The sequence below is a fragment of the Lithobates pipiens genome, unplaced genomic scaffold (genome assembly GCF_037356315.1).
Source record: "Lithobates pipiens isolate NorthernLeopardFrog02 unplaced genomic scaffold, aLitPip1_a1.2 Scaffold_27, whole genome shotgun sequence".
In the NCBI taxonomy this organism is placed as follows: domain Eukaryota; kingdom Metazoa; phylum Chordata; class Amphibia; order Anura; family Ranidae; genus Lithobates; species Lithobates pipiens.
In genome coordinates, this window is record NW_027507788.1 from 65512835 (window position 1) to 65527766 (window position 14932).

The 14932-nt window shown below is 43.3% G+C and overlaps 1 protein-coding gene across 1 annotated transcript in view; it reads left to right on the forward strand.

The window, feature by feature from the left end:
* LOC143933904 (excitatory amino acid transporter 2-like) overlaps positions 1-14932 on the forward strand; it is a 409110-nt gene that overhangs the window by 269887 nt on the left and 124291 nt on the right. The window contains exons 3-5 of the mRNA XM_077457022.1: positions 4906-5058; positions 8373-8623; positions 13286-13466. Coding sequence (XP_077313148.1) covers positions 4906-5058; positions 8373-8623; positions 13286-13466 — 585 coding nt within the window. The remainder of the gene's footprint in view (positions 1-4905; positions 5059-8372; positions 8624-13285; positions 13467-14932) is intronic.

Here is a 14932-nt window from a genome sequence, read left to right on the forward strand (position 1 = left end):
TAAGGGAGCTATCTGTTTTAAAATGGGTCTCTTGCAACATAATCACATCCGCACCGGAGGACCTGAATTCCTTCAGGGCCAGCCAGCGCTTACGTATAGAGCCTAGGCCCTTTACATTATATAACAAAAGTTTTAAGGCCATAGGGGCAAGTTAAATGGGTAAGCCTGTGTAAGTACCTGGGAGTTGTAGTACAGCCAAAGATAAGCAACATTGAACCAGGGCATCATTCGACAGAATGTGACAATAGCGTCAGTTATACCCAGGCGATGGGGAAAAAAAAGGAATATCCAGGGCCAGGGTAGCCTGAGGCCTAACCAACCAATATAATGCATAAGTAAACAGTGAAACTGAGCTGTAAAAATTGACATTTTAGAACAAAAAACTTTGAAAAGAAACATTAACAAAAGAATCAGAAAAATAAAAAAGAGAAAAAAAACAAAAAAGAATAGAACATCTGGAGGGCCTGAGGGAGTTATGTGCCTCAGGGGGCCCAGGGTACTAACCCAGGCCAAGAGGGTCATGGCCAGACGATCACCGGAGGTGGTCGAACTTGAAAGTGGAAGGGCCATCTACTCTCCTTATGAGATCGGAAATTTGCATATAGCATTAACAACATATAGTCAGTGGGAAGGACGGAACCCCATGGGATGGAGAAAAATAGTCCCAGCCTGAACTATCTAGGCAAAGGACAAACTTGATGTTATCATAGCAACAGGATCCTCTCCTTTCAAATTCACAGGGGAAAGAGAAAAGATGAGGGAGTATAAGCAGCATACAAAACTGTACCAAGTGGGATCTGGCGGGGGAGTTCAGGGGGTTTGTTTGGAGAACCGTGGACGTTGAGGTGTAGAGAGATGCCTCCCGGATTTGCTCCTCAAGGGTGTCCAGATGAGTATTGGGAAGTGGGCGAATCTGGGCTTCAGCAGGGTGTATGTCCTCCTCAGGAAGGGGGGGGGGGGGTATGGGAGTCCAAGGCCCTTTAAAAAGGATTCGGAAGGTCCCGTAAGGTGTGCTGAACTCCATTTTTTGACACCAGCAGATGAAAGGGAAACCCCCAGTAATACGGAACCTTGTGATGTTGCAAGTAGGAGGTGATCGGCCGAATGTTCCTGTGTTTAGCCAGGGTGATGGGAGAAAGGTCACTATAAATCTGCAATGTCACCCCTTTGTAGATGATTTGAGGTTTGGTGCGCGTGGATTGGATCAATGCCTCTTTGCTTTCAAAGAAGTGGAATCGGACAACAACATCCCTGGGCCTGGCTCCAGCAGGAGGCTTGGGGGCCAGAGAGCGGTGGGCCCTATCTAGGCGCCATGTCCACGACCGTAGGGGCCAGGGTGTTAAAGAGGCCTAGGAGGAAAGGACGTAAATCAGAATCTCCCACAGTCTCCGGGATACCTCTAAAACGCAAATTCTGACGTCTCTCTCTATTTTCCAGGTCCTCCTGTTGCAGCTGTAATTGGGAGACTGAGAGGCGGAGGTTATGGTTGTCCTCTTTGACGGCCTGGACATAGCTAACCATCTCGTCAAATTTATTTTCGAGTGTGTCTGTGCGCTCACCCAGCTGGTTAATCTCCTTTCTCAGTTCCACCGCAAGCTTATTTACCTCGGCTGAGACATTAGTTGTAATCTGTTGGAGCAAAAGATGCAATTTGGCATCCAGCTTGGCACCCAAAATAGCAGGTGTAAGGATCCCCTGCATTGGAGGCGGACCCGGTTCAGAGGCCTGGGAGACATTAGCTGGGGGGTGTCAGAACCCTCAATTCCCAGAGGCGAATCCATGGTGGAGAAAGGATCCGGAGGGGAATGGGAGGGTGTAGGTTGAGATCTGGTAACAAAACGGTCCATAATAGGCCCTGTCTGCTGTTCATGGATTTGTTTGTAATGTTCCTGTTGATGGCCAATTTTTCCCATGGGGTGCTTTGGTACTGTAAAGAAAAAGAAAGCTTACCCCCAGAGCTGTTAATAGCTAGCATAGCTTAGCGGGGGTTGTGGGGAGCAGATAGACCCCTTAACTCATTTAAAAGTCACGGTGGTTAAAGATGATAAAGATCATGATGATAACTGATGATGGGTGCAGACAATTCCAGGAGGAGCCACTTTCCCTTCACCCTGTTAGGCTGTGATAAAAGCCACTATGAGATGCTGGGTGTAGCAGGGTGTAGCAAGATGGCCACCAACATCCAGTATAGGCCAAAGCCAGGGCCTTGCCTGAAGAGGGCTGCAGAAGAAACTATCTAGGCCCGCTGCGGTCAGATGTGGATTTCAGCCCCTCAGAAATACTTGATGGTACCCCCAAAGATGCGCCCACCCAGCGATGTGGAGGGGGGACTAGGACGTAAGATCCAAATGGCCCCTTAGAGGACTCACCAGGCCGGAGGAAGGCTGAGTAGGGGATCCCAGGAGGCTCCTGTTCTGGTGGATGCAGCAGCTGGGTTCCTCCTCCCCGGATGACACAAATCCGTCGGCGGAGCGGTCCTCGGTATGCTCCGCAGGAGAGGCTGGTGCTCGAGTAGGCCTAGAGGGCCACAAGATGGCATCTAGCGAGGCGGCTAGTAGCGGCCGCAACGGGCTGCTTTCCGCGGCCCACGGATGTCAGAAAGCGCCCAAAACCCCGTAGAGTTGTAGAGCAGGGCCCAACGGACAAGATGGGCTGGGTTGTGGATGTCTGAGGCGATCCGCTGCGGAGGATGGCGACAGATTGCAGAGAGACCGACAGAGCTCTAAAGACAAGCGTCCGTCCTCGGTTCCGGCTGGCCACGCCCCCATGCGCCAATATCTTAAGGGAGGGGGTCAATGTAGTCTCTCGGAGGGCTTCCACCTTGGGTCGCTCTTTGTCCCCAATTTTTTTCCATAGTAAACGAAACGTCCCCAATCGATTACATGGCTGCATTGTAAGGAGAATTATAAATGTGGATCAGTAAGATGTTTTTTTTTTTTTACTTTTATTCTTTCCTTAATTGCAGAACGAGTTATTTGGTGCACTTAATCACATGTGCTATATGAGAGGCACAATAAATGGGAAGAGACGCCTCCGTGTCCGCTTCCAGGAACATATCTATAGTGTGGAGAAAAACATATCCACAAATGTGGCTAAAGCATTTTAACAAATGCCACAATGGAGCCAAAATAGCTATGCAGGTTAAGATCATTGAAAAAATCAGGATCCCCAAAAGAGAGGGATGCCTTCCAGACTTTGTGTTGGAGGGAGGTGTTCTGGATCTTTCACCTACAGACTTGGATTCCCAGAGGGTTGAACTTTGAATGGGATGTTAGTCATTTTTATGAGTAAATCCAGTAACGCTTCCTTCTGCCCAAATATTGGACAGTTTTGTATTGTCTCTTTCCAATGGGTTGTCCATATTATTTGTATTGTCCATGCATGTACCCACTCCACAAATAGCGCTGCTCATGAAGCAATCTTCTGGGGATTTATTTGTTTACCAAATGTATGTTTTTATGCATGTATTGTACTTAGTCGTTAAGTCATAGAGTGTATTACCTTGTGACACTGACTTATTAGTTCATTTTTTGATTTAAAATCATAAACATATGACTCTATGGCTATGTGGTTTTCCTTTATCACCTCATTGACGCTATTCATATTTGTTCCATCTGGGTATACATATTGATTTGATCTTTGAGCTATCCATATTCACATACAATTTTTTCTAATTACTTTGTCTGTTATTTGCTTAAATTATTGGTATGGTTGGATATGTCTTTAGAACACTATCGAATGTGTACACGTGTGGACTGTGTAAACTATAATTTATAATTGATTTTCCATATATAGCTGTATATTGTTGGCTAAATACATAGAATTTTATCTATATACATACACATACATTTCTTCATAGATTTCTTTATTCTGTGTTTTTTTTTTTTCATTTTAGGTGTTTTTTTCACAGCCTTTATGGCATTTTATATTGATCTTTTCTGTTTTGTTTTTATATGTCTCTTCTTTGTTTTTCAAATTATGTGTATTGACATGAATTGTTAGTGACCTTTAATATGTAGTAGGATCCTTATTAGTATTTACTTATACTTTATATGTTTAATTTGAATAGGGATTCCTTTATTTGTTTATGCGTTCATTATGCCCACTTGGTATAGGCTATTGTATGTACATTTATGTATAACACAATCTTTTTTAGAGAAGTATGAGCTGTCCTGTGATTTATGCAAATAGTTGATTGCGATGTGTGCCTGTTACAGATTAGAACAGCTGGTAATACAAGGACGGGCCTATGTAAGTTCTGGCAGTAAGGGAAGTCATTATAATGATTAAGCACAAGATGTATGTGTGAAATGTGTCTGTGGGACTGTTTGCGGGTGCACCTGTTGTCATTACGGTGATTCAATAAAGGCAATTGGAACCTCTGGATGTGCAACCTTTTCTTCTTATCTTCAAATGTTATACTTACCTGCTCTATGTAGTGGTTTTGCACAGAGCAGCCCCGATCCTCCTCTTCTCGAGTCCCATGCTGGTGTTCCTGGCTCCGCCCTCCTGCCGGGTGCAAGCTGTTTGCTGTGGGGGCAACCAAGCAGGTGCACTCCTTACCCACGGCTCTGTGTGTCATTCACACACAAAATCACAGCTTGGCCCCACCCCCTCCATCTCCTGATTGACTCATTAGCTGTTATTGACAGCAGCCAATCAGGAATGTGAGTCCCCAGAGAGGCAAGGCTCTCGTGGACATCGCTGGATCGAGAGGGGGCTCAGATAAGTCTTGGGAGGGCTTGGGGGCTGCTGAACACAGAAGGTTATTTTATACACTTTGCCTCTATCTGTTGTTACCCCTCTGAATCACTGCACACGTTTGTATCTATCATAATGAATATTTACTGTGTCACACTGATATTTGTTAAAATATTTTGTTGACATTTATTTCCTTATCCCTAGGTGTCATATTTGGATCTCTCTTTGGCTGCCTGCTTCGATTACTTCCACCTTTGGATGGGAACATTCTTATTTTGATCTCTTTTCCAGGAGATATACTTATGCGGATGTTGAAGATGTTGATTTTACCCCTAATCATCTCCAGCCTAATTTCTGGTAATTAACACATACCATTTACTTACAGGATTTTAATCTTTCTATATAATGTAACTAGGAAAACTTTTATTACATGAAGGGTACATTTTAAAGGATATGTGCACTTATTAGTTTGCCTGTGTGGATGTGCTGCTGAGGAGTGGCCAGCTCAAAGAAGGTATATTTAAAGCATTAAAAACATTGTGGGGATGCTCAGCTACAGGATGTAGGTAAGTATGCGTCTGGGGAAATATAAAGGCTTCCAATGCAAATCTTCTAAAAATCCAAGTTACCTGTATTTTATGCTGACTATGTGGCATCAATATTGTCCCTAACTGGAAACAAGTATGCAGGTGAGCAGGTAGGCATGTTATATGTGTGACCATATAGTTTAGTCCAATCAGCATTCATATCTTCTAATGCCACGTACACACGATCAGACTATCCGGCCTTTCTGAACGAGCGGACTTGCCCACTCACGAACTGACTTTTCCAGCGCATTGCATGTTTAGGCAGCACAGTGATGTAGTGGGTAGCACTCTCACCTAGCAGTAAAATGGGTCAAAGGTTCGAATCCCAACCACGACACTACCTGCCTGGCGTTTGCATGTTCTCCCTGTGACTGCGTGGGTTTCCTCTGGGTTCTCCGGTTTCCTCCCATGCTCCAAAGACATGCAGGTAGGTTAATTGGCTTCTGTCTAAAATTGGCCCTAGTATATGAATGTGATTTGGGGACCTTGGTTGTGGGCTGCTTGAGGGTAGGGATGGATGTATGTGTGGAGTGCTGCATAAATTGATGGTGCTATATGGGTACCTTAAATAAATAGGGATAATTGCAGACATGCACCCACACTCAGGTTGAACTGGATGGACTGGTTTCTTTATTCAATCCTACTAACTATATAACTATGTAACTTCATTGTCGACGATGAAGGAGAAAGCCGGGCTCCTCCGGTAGCAAAAGAGCAGAAGATAGCGGAGGAGCCTGGCAAGAAGACCCCCGGAGCTGCCTAATAAACTACTTTAAAAACCTGTGTTGTGTGTTTTTTATTTACACTGTTTTCCCCCATGTGAATGGGTAGGGGTACATCATACCCCATACTCATTCACATAGGGTGGGGGATGGAATCTGGGGGCCCCCTTATTAAAGACCGCAGACCCCGAAACTAACAGCCAGGGTTGTCGGGAAGAGGCCCTTGTCCTCATCAACATTGGGATAAGGTGCTTTGGGGTGGGGACCCGTAGGATAAGGGTCTGGTATGGACCTTGGGGGGACCCCCACGCCGTTTTTTGGCATAGGGGTTACCCTTAAAACCCATACCAGGTGACGGGGCTCACGAGGTGTCAATCTCACTAGTCCTGTCGTACCTGAAGTCACGTTCAAAATGAACGGACTTTAGTCTGTGTGTGGGCTAGTCCATTCATTTGGAAAGTCTGGCAGACTAGCAAACAGATGAGCGGATTGTCCGCTGTAAAGCCGAGTCTGGCAGACAATTTTGAGTCAAGACTTCTTTCAAAGTCTGCCGGACTTTTGGGAATAAAATGTCCGCCGGAACCCCCACATGGTCGAATTGTCTGGCGGACCAGAGTCCGATCATGTGTGCATGGCATAACAGCATGGGAACAGTTTAATTATCAGACCCCTATAATTCTACCCATCAGGGTCTTGCAATGTGTCATGGGACTTGTAGTTTCACCACAGCTGGAGGACCGAGGTTGCCTGCTTTAAAGGATATAAAGGACAACAGACACCTAGAATTTACAGAATTAAGATTCAACAATGGCAATCTATATGTTTTTCCTTCATTTCATGTTTTAATGCATGGGTCACCTAAGGAGTAGGAGTACACATTGCTTATATGACATCTTTGGGCGGCACAGTGGTGTAGTGGTTAGCACTCTCACCTAGCAGTAAGAAGGGTCACTGGTTCAAATCCTAACCACGACACTACCTGCCTGGAGTTTGCATGTTCTCCCTGTGCCTGCGTGGGTTTCCTCCGGGTACTCCGGTTTCCTCCCACAATCCAAAGACATGCGGGTAGGTTAATTGGCTTCTGTCCAAAATTGGTCCTAGTATATAAATGGGGACCTTGGATTGTGGGCACCTTGAGGGTAGGGACCAATGTAAGTGTGCAATGCACAGGGATAGGGTCTATTGTAGACACTCACTCAGGTTGAACTGGATGGACTGGTGTCTTTATTCAACCTTACAAACTATGAAACTACTATCTGCTTGTGTACGCTAGTATCAAATAGCTAATGTTGAATTCCAATTATGGAAATTTTTGGACCACGTTTGACCATGTTTCATGTTGCTATGTTCATGATGTAACATAAAACATGGTCAGAGTTACCCACCCTCAAAGCGCCTATTTAGATTTTAAGAATACAGAAAGCAATAGGAACATTTACAGATATGCCATACAGGAAACTTTTTAGTGTACCTGGGACATCGCCAGATAGCAATACATATTTAGCTACAGATAATGAATTGCCAGTGCTTCATTAAAAGTTTTTGCTGGTCACTATAAGCACTTTAACATTCTGTTCTGCTGTTTTGGTTGAACTTATTGTCTGCTGCCTTGGCTTTCAGCCTGTTACAACCTTACCTGATCACTGCCTGTCCTAACCACAACTGCCTATTTGTCTGGCAATTAGATACAGGCTTTGAATGCCCATCAGGAAAGTGTTACACACTGAAATTTTTTGAGTGACTAAAGGCCCGTACACACAATCTGACTTTTTGACAACAAACACGCAAATTAGCTGTTTTAAGGCAACATCCGATGGTGTGTATGCTCCATCGGACAAACTTTTTCGTTTTTCATCTGACTTTTGTTGGCTGTGCGAACGGACAAACTTTTCGACAACATAAGTCCAATCGTGTGTAGAGAAAACCATCGGACTTCACAAACATGCATGCTCAGAACCAATGCAAAAGATCAGACAACAATACAGAAGTTGACCAAAGGTGGCGGTAAAGAGCATAAAAAACACGTGATTTGGTGAAAATTTTGGCTGAAAAAGTCAGATCGTGTGTATGCTTAACAAGTCCATGGGCAACGCCCTTTGTACAGAAATCCACGTGAAAGTTTGTACAAAGTCCGATCATGTGTACGAGGCTTTAGTGAATTAGTAAGAACTGTTCTTCCTCTTAGTTTTGGAACCAGATTTATCCATATGCAGCCTGAAGTGGTATAACTGATTAAAGGATAGATTTACAGATCTCTTGATATGGTCTGCTTTGACCTGCTGATCTTGGCATGAGCTCAAAAAAGATAATAGTTGTGTTATTTAATATTTCTTTCATTATACTATTCTCTTTTTATCAACAGGTTTAGCAGGACTTGATGCCAAGTCTAGTGGTAGGATGGGTACACGTGCTATGGTCTATTATATGTCTACTACTATTCTAGCTGCACTGCTTGGAGTCATCCTTGTTCTCTCTATTCATCCTGGAAACCCTAAATTAAAGAAACAGGTCAGCGTCTCAACCAAAAATGAAGAGGTGTCCAGCATTGATGCATTTCTGGACCTCATCAGAAACCTGTTTCCAGAGAACCTAGTACAGGCTTGCTTTCAACAGGTATGCACTTGTAGAATTAGTATTTTATGTAGCTACAGTATTGTGTGAAGTAAAAAGTTTATATTTTATCAATCAATTGTTTTATTAAAGGTTTTGCATTAAGAAAACAAAGATGTATATACAGTAAAAAACATACACACGTCACAGTTATGTCCAACGTTTCGTGAATTCAGCAGGGAAATTAGGAACCTTAAGGGGTTTGGTCTTCTACCCCTGGGATGTCTATTTTCATAGTTGTAAAGCTCTGGGATCAGTTTGGGAGTAAACTATCTATGGAGTCCAAATTTTAAGGCCCCTTTAAGGTGAGTCTAGTGCGGGGGTCAGCATGATCATGGCCAGGTGACTGGTCTGGGCTTGCTGACCCGACATCTAAGAGCATCAAATGATGTGCAATGTAGAGGGACTACTTATGAAGTTGGAGCTGTAGTAGGGAGAAAAAAAGAATGCATAAGCCGATGCCTCCTCTGTAGTGCTGGCTTCTGTTCCATGCAGAGTGATACCAGCTGCACTCCACCTCTTATCCGGGCTAGCTGTCTCTGGAGTGGTGCCAGCAAGAAGAGATCTTCAATTCAGTGTGAAGAAATACAGTAATAATAGTATATAGTATAATAAAAGTATAGGGCTGCTTTCACACTGATACGCTGTGGTTTACCCACACCACAGGTGCAGTGCAATGTACCTGCAGCTTTGCCATAGACTTCAATTATATCCTGCAGGTTTGGTGCACTTTCTGAATGCAGGAGTATTGGTGCATTTCCAGAAAGTGCACCACACCTGCAGAATATAATAGAAGTCTATTGCAAAGCGCAACAACCCCAGGAAGGTAACTGCTCTGCACCCACGGTACAGGTACAGCACAACACATCAGTGTAAAAATAGCCTTATAGAGGGCTCAGAACAGTAAGGGTTAATTTACATTTGTGGTTTAGTAAAACCCCATAGTTAAGATATTGTGTTTTTACCACTCTTGCCCCAACCGCACCCCTTTAGCTGCAGTGCCCAGGGATGTACACATGTTACAGCCACAGCAAAAGTTATAGGAATTTTCAGGGTTGGTGGGTGTAGCACCCGCTAAGTATGACCCATTCAAGTGAATGAGGCAACTCTACAAATACCCTGAAACATTGTGCAGAGTTAAGGGGCGCTAACAGAGTGGCCCCATTTAATTAAATGAGTCACATTTAGCAGCAGTAACACCCACCAAAAGCAACAGGGGGTTTAATTCCTTTGTCTGCTGCCTCAGCAGCTAAGGGGGGTGGGATTGGGGGGTAGTAAATCCACGACTCAACCTGCAGAGTTTTACCACTTCCATCTTTATGTGTGAATGAGCCAAAATGGTGCAACTGCTGAATGCAACTAAAGCCCCATACACACTATCAGATTTTCTGCTGATTTTTTCCTTCAGATTTACTGAAACCATATAATATGAGGTCAAACCTTAGGAGTTTCAATTTGTATGCAATCAGGCAGGCCCTTGCACTACATGGTTTTGGTAAATCTGAAGACAAAAATCAGCAGAAAATCTGATAGTGTGTATGGTGCTTAAGGGCTCATTCACAAGTGCAGCGGGCACTACTGCTCCTCTGAAAAGTGATCTGAGTGTGTTTGACAGGTGATGAGGGGGTGATATGTTGGCTTCTGAGTTAAACCCATAATTTCCAATGCATGTGATTGCAACCTGGTAGTATGGCACTTATAGGTTTAAATCAGGTGTGAAGAAGGGACACTGCCAAGTGTTCTTTGACTTCTCCATGTTGTTCAGATAGATATCCACCTCTTTATAATTGCCTAACCCTGGTCTAGTGTATTGGCAGTCAGCTTTTTATCATTGTTTTACTTGCACGTATTGTAACACCCTGCCAATTCAGTGGTGGAGATTTCCAAGATGATGATACAATTTGCTTAGTAGCACTGAATATAAATCAAATGAATCTAACTATAGATTGCAGGACTTTTCAATGGGTTTGTTTAGTAAAGTTTCCACTGGATCTTTGTGTAAATAACAACCCAGAACTGTATATATTAAAGCGGAAGTAAACCCCTCCATAAAACAGTTTCATTTACGGCACATGATGGAAATGTAACAATCCCATTGCTTGTGCTCTCAGCCAAACTGTCAAACCATCCAATGGCTGGTGGCATAACTGATCACATGTGCAGCATCTGGCAGTGGTAGATTATACAGAGGCAAAGATGACAGCTTCCTTGGCTGAAAACGATAAAGGGGTTTACTTTCACTTTAAGAAGTAGACTCTAATCCATAACCTTTTTGTCTTGGGGCATTAGTATCAATTATTTACCATTGTTCCTTCCTGTTTGCAATAATGAAAGTGGGGAGTATAGGGGCACAAACTTGAGTTCTCCAAATGGAGTGAGGTACCAAAAGATGAGTACTTTGTATACGTTAGCCAAAGGCTTGCTTGAACTTTTAACTGTGCAGCGCCAAATCCCCTCCCCCCATCCCCATCTCTGTCAGATAGATTGTCTTCCAGTTCTTTCTCCCAAAGTAACTTATAATGCATTTTGTGGTGACTTTTATAGTTAATAGACAATTGTATTATGCACAACATTTATTTTCAAAACTTGCATTAATGAAGGGCTGTTTGAGTGCATTTAAGTGATGGGGAAATACAATGTTGTGATTGTATATACTGAAAAAGTTCCTGTTGGAAGTACTACCTTTTTATTAAAAATGTAAACAACTGAAAAATATGAGTATGAACTAGATAACAAATACTCAGTGTAACAGATAATGACAAGTATGCAGAGATTTCTGCATGTCTGTTTTCCCCTTTTGTGGACAAACACATTCTATAGTCTTGATTTTAATGCCCAGCTTTAAGAAATCTAAATGTTCTCCCTTGCAGTGGGGCTGTTCTCCCAATGCAAGGGTTCACTGCTAGTTTAGGTCTAAGAGAGAGTAAAAGAACTTTTACTTACCTGATCTTCTGCTCCCCCCCAGCAGATGGCTCTCCTCCATGTTCCGGCAGTGGACTGTCCCTTGGCATCCCCACGTCCAGTGCAGGGCTATGGACCCTACATTGGCCGTGATGATATCAGGACCTTAGACATCTGGATCATGGGGTAGAGGATGCTCCAGGACTGGTCTAGTAGCATAGGATGAGGTAAGTAAATCTACTTTAACAAGCCCCCCCAGACCTAAATGCAGTTAAAGTTTGCAGTGGGGACGTAGCCCCACTGCAAGCAAGGATTTTCAAGTTTCCTATAGTTGAGTATTGGATAGTTATATTAGGGCTCATTTACATTGGCTTCCACTTCAATGCACATTAAAGCCCCTACTACTTCAACATGCTTTTTTGGTGTGTGTTTTTTCTGCTTCTGCAATGCTTCAATGATGGTTCGTGGTGCTTTGATGATGCTTCTGTGATGCTTTTTGAAGCATTAATGAAGCTTGGTAGATGCCCAGTTTATTGATATTTAATACCTGCGATCCCTCCAAAACAAAACAAAGCTAAAGCTGTATAAAAGCCTCTCAAAAACTTCAGGTGCTGTAAGTCAGCTTTGTTAGACTTTGATGGAGGCTTTGAAGATGATTTGAAGCACCACTAAAGCGACATTGGGTATCATTTTTTAAACAAGGCAAAGCAAATGCAATGTTTGAACAGGACTGAAAGGGCTCGTTTACACTTGCTTCAAAATATGGCATTGAAAACGCTTTTTAAAAGTACTCTAAATTCCAGTCAAAGCATCTGTCACTAAATACAATGATTAGCTTACAGTCCTGTTCACACATTGTGTTTGCTTTGCTTCAAAAATGATACCCTGTGTCTCTTTAGTGGTGCTTCAAAAAATCTTCAAAGCTTCTATAGAAGTCTATCAAAGCACTCGCTTACAGTACCTGCAGCTTTTGAGAGGCTTATATTTAGCTTTAGTGTCGCTTTGTTTTGGAGGTATTGCAGGTATGGGATATCCAACACACAGGGCATCAGCCAAGCTTCAAAGCTTCAAAAAAGCATCACAAAGCATTCTTGAAGCATCACCAAAGCTTTATTGAAGTATCGCCAAAACATTATCGAAATATCACAGAAGGAATACAAAAGCATCACAAACACAAAAAAAGCATGTTGAAGCAGTAGGCACTTTAATGTATGTTGAAGTCAAAGGAAGTATAAATGAGCCCTGAGCTAACCATTTTATTTAGTGAAAGGTGCTTTGGCTTTAAAAAAGCATGTCCGAAGTCATGTTTTGAGGCAAGTAAAAATTAGCCCTTACACTAAATATATTTATCAAAATTTAGTAATGTTATGAAACCTTGATTCTATAGTTTTCTATTTTTGTTATATATAGTATGTACAAAGGAGCAGTCAGTATTTGCTTGCTGTACTATTATTGCATCCCTAACATCCTGTTACTATCCCACAAGAGTACTTACAGCAACGACTGTAGTAGGGTTATCAGACCAAAAGTGAAAATGAAAGGAATGTATTATTATAAACAATTATTACTTTGCAATAAACAGTAAAAATTCAGGATAAATACACTTAAAATACAAAAAAAATGGCACAAATTCTGGTGTCACAAGAACTGCTTGAACATTTCATCAATTGCCATAAAGTTGAGAAACAATTTGAGATTAGCTATTATTAAGACAAATGCTAGTTTTGCTTTTTTCTGCATAAAGCCCCAGATTATCTTTTCCAGATACAAACTGTTTCTAAGAAAGTTCCAGCTCCACCCTCAGCCTTGGATCTTATTCGACCTATCAATGATACTGGAATGTCAAGCAATGTTTCACAAGCAAACTCTACTTCTGAAGTGAATGCAGTGCCTGTCATGATCACACAGAAGAAGCTTGAGTTTAAAGGTGGAATGAATGTTCTTGGTAAGGTCTTCCTTTCTCCATCAATTGCATTCAGTTTATGTTTATTATTAGAGCCTGCAAGACCAGGTAAAATAGGGCTGGATAACAAACGTCTCACATGATGAAGGAACGCCATCATTCTGTGCTGATCTAATTGCATATCCCTGGCAGGGCCGAACTGGGAATAAAAACCAGCCCTGGAAAAAATATCATTCCAGCCTCATAGCATTATTATACAAGCCCAACATCATAACATCATTATTTCCTTAGCCATGAAAGGGAAAACCATGCATTTTAAAGCACATTTGAAAAGGTGCACTGTGCGGGGCTCTGTTAGACAGCTCCAGGTTGGTGGCTCTGGTTTTATCCTATAGTCTCCTCTCCACAGTACACACACGTCTGACTTCTCCCATGACCCCCATCCTGGCAGCACTGCCACTCTTAAATCCTCTCCAGACCCCTCAGAGACTGCAGACATGATATAAGACAAGAGATGGTCAGAGGTTGCGGATATGATACAAGTGATGTTTAGAGACCGAGGACAGAATACAAGAGATGGCTAGAGACTGGGGAAATTATACAAGAGATGGCTAGAGACTGAGGACAGGATACAAGAGATGGCTAGAGACTGAGGACAGGATACAAGAGATGGCTAGAGACTGAGGACAGGATACAAGAGATGGCTAGAGACTGAGGACAGGATACAAGAGATGGCTAGAGACTGAGGACAGGATACAAGAGATGGCTAGAGACTGAGAACATGATCAGAGGCTGCAGGCATGATAGAGTAGATGTCAGAGGCTGCAGACATGATACAAGAGATCAATGCAGCCTTATCAGTGCCCATCAAATTCATCCTTCCTGTGCCCACCAATGCAGAATCCCTTTACCCATCATTGCAGCCTCCCTGTGCCCATCATTGCAGCCTTCTTGTGCCCATCATTGCAGCCTCCTTGTGCCCATCATTGCAGCCTCCCTGTGCCCATCATTGCAGCCACTCTGTGCCCATCATTGCAGCCTCGCTGTGCCCACCAATGCAGATTCGCTGTGCCCAGCAATGCAGCCTCGCTGTGCCCACCAATTCAGCCTCGCTGTGCCCACCAATTCAGCCTTGCTGTGCCCAATGTAGTTTCTCTGTGCCCATGAATGCAGCCTCACTGTGCCTACCCATTGAAGCCTCTCTGTGCCCACCAATTGAAGCCTCTCTGTGCCCACCAATTGCAGCCTAGGTATGCCCACCAATTGCAGCCTAGGTATGCCCACCAATTGCAGTCTCTGTGTGCCCACCAACTGCAGCCTCGTGATGTCCATCAATGCAGCCTCCCTGTGCCCACCAACTGCAGCCTCCCTGTGCCCACCAACTGCAGCTTCACTGTGCCCATGAATGCAGCCTCATTATGCCCATCGATGCAGCCTCACTGTGCCCATCAATGCAGCCTCACTGTGCCCGTGATTGTAGCTTCACGGTGCATATCAATGGAGCTTCT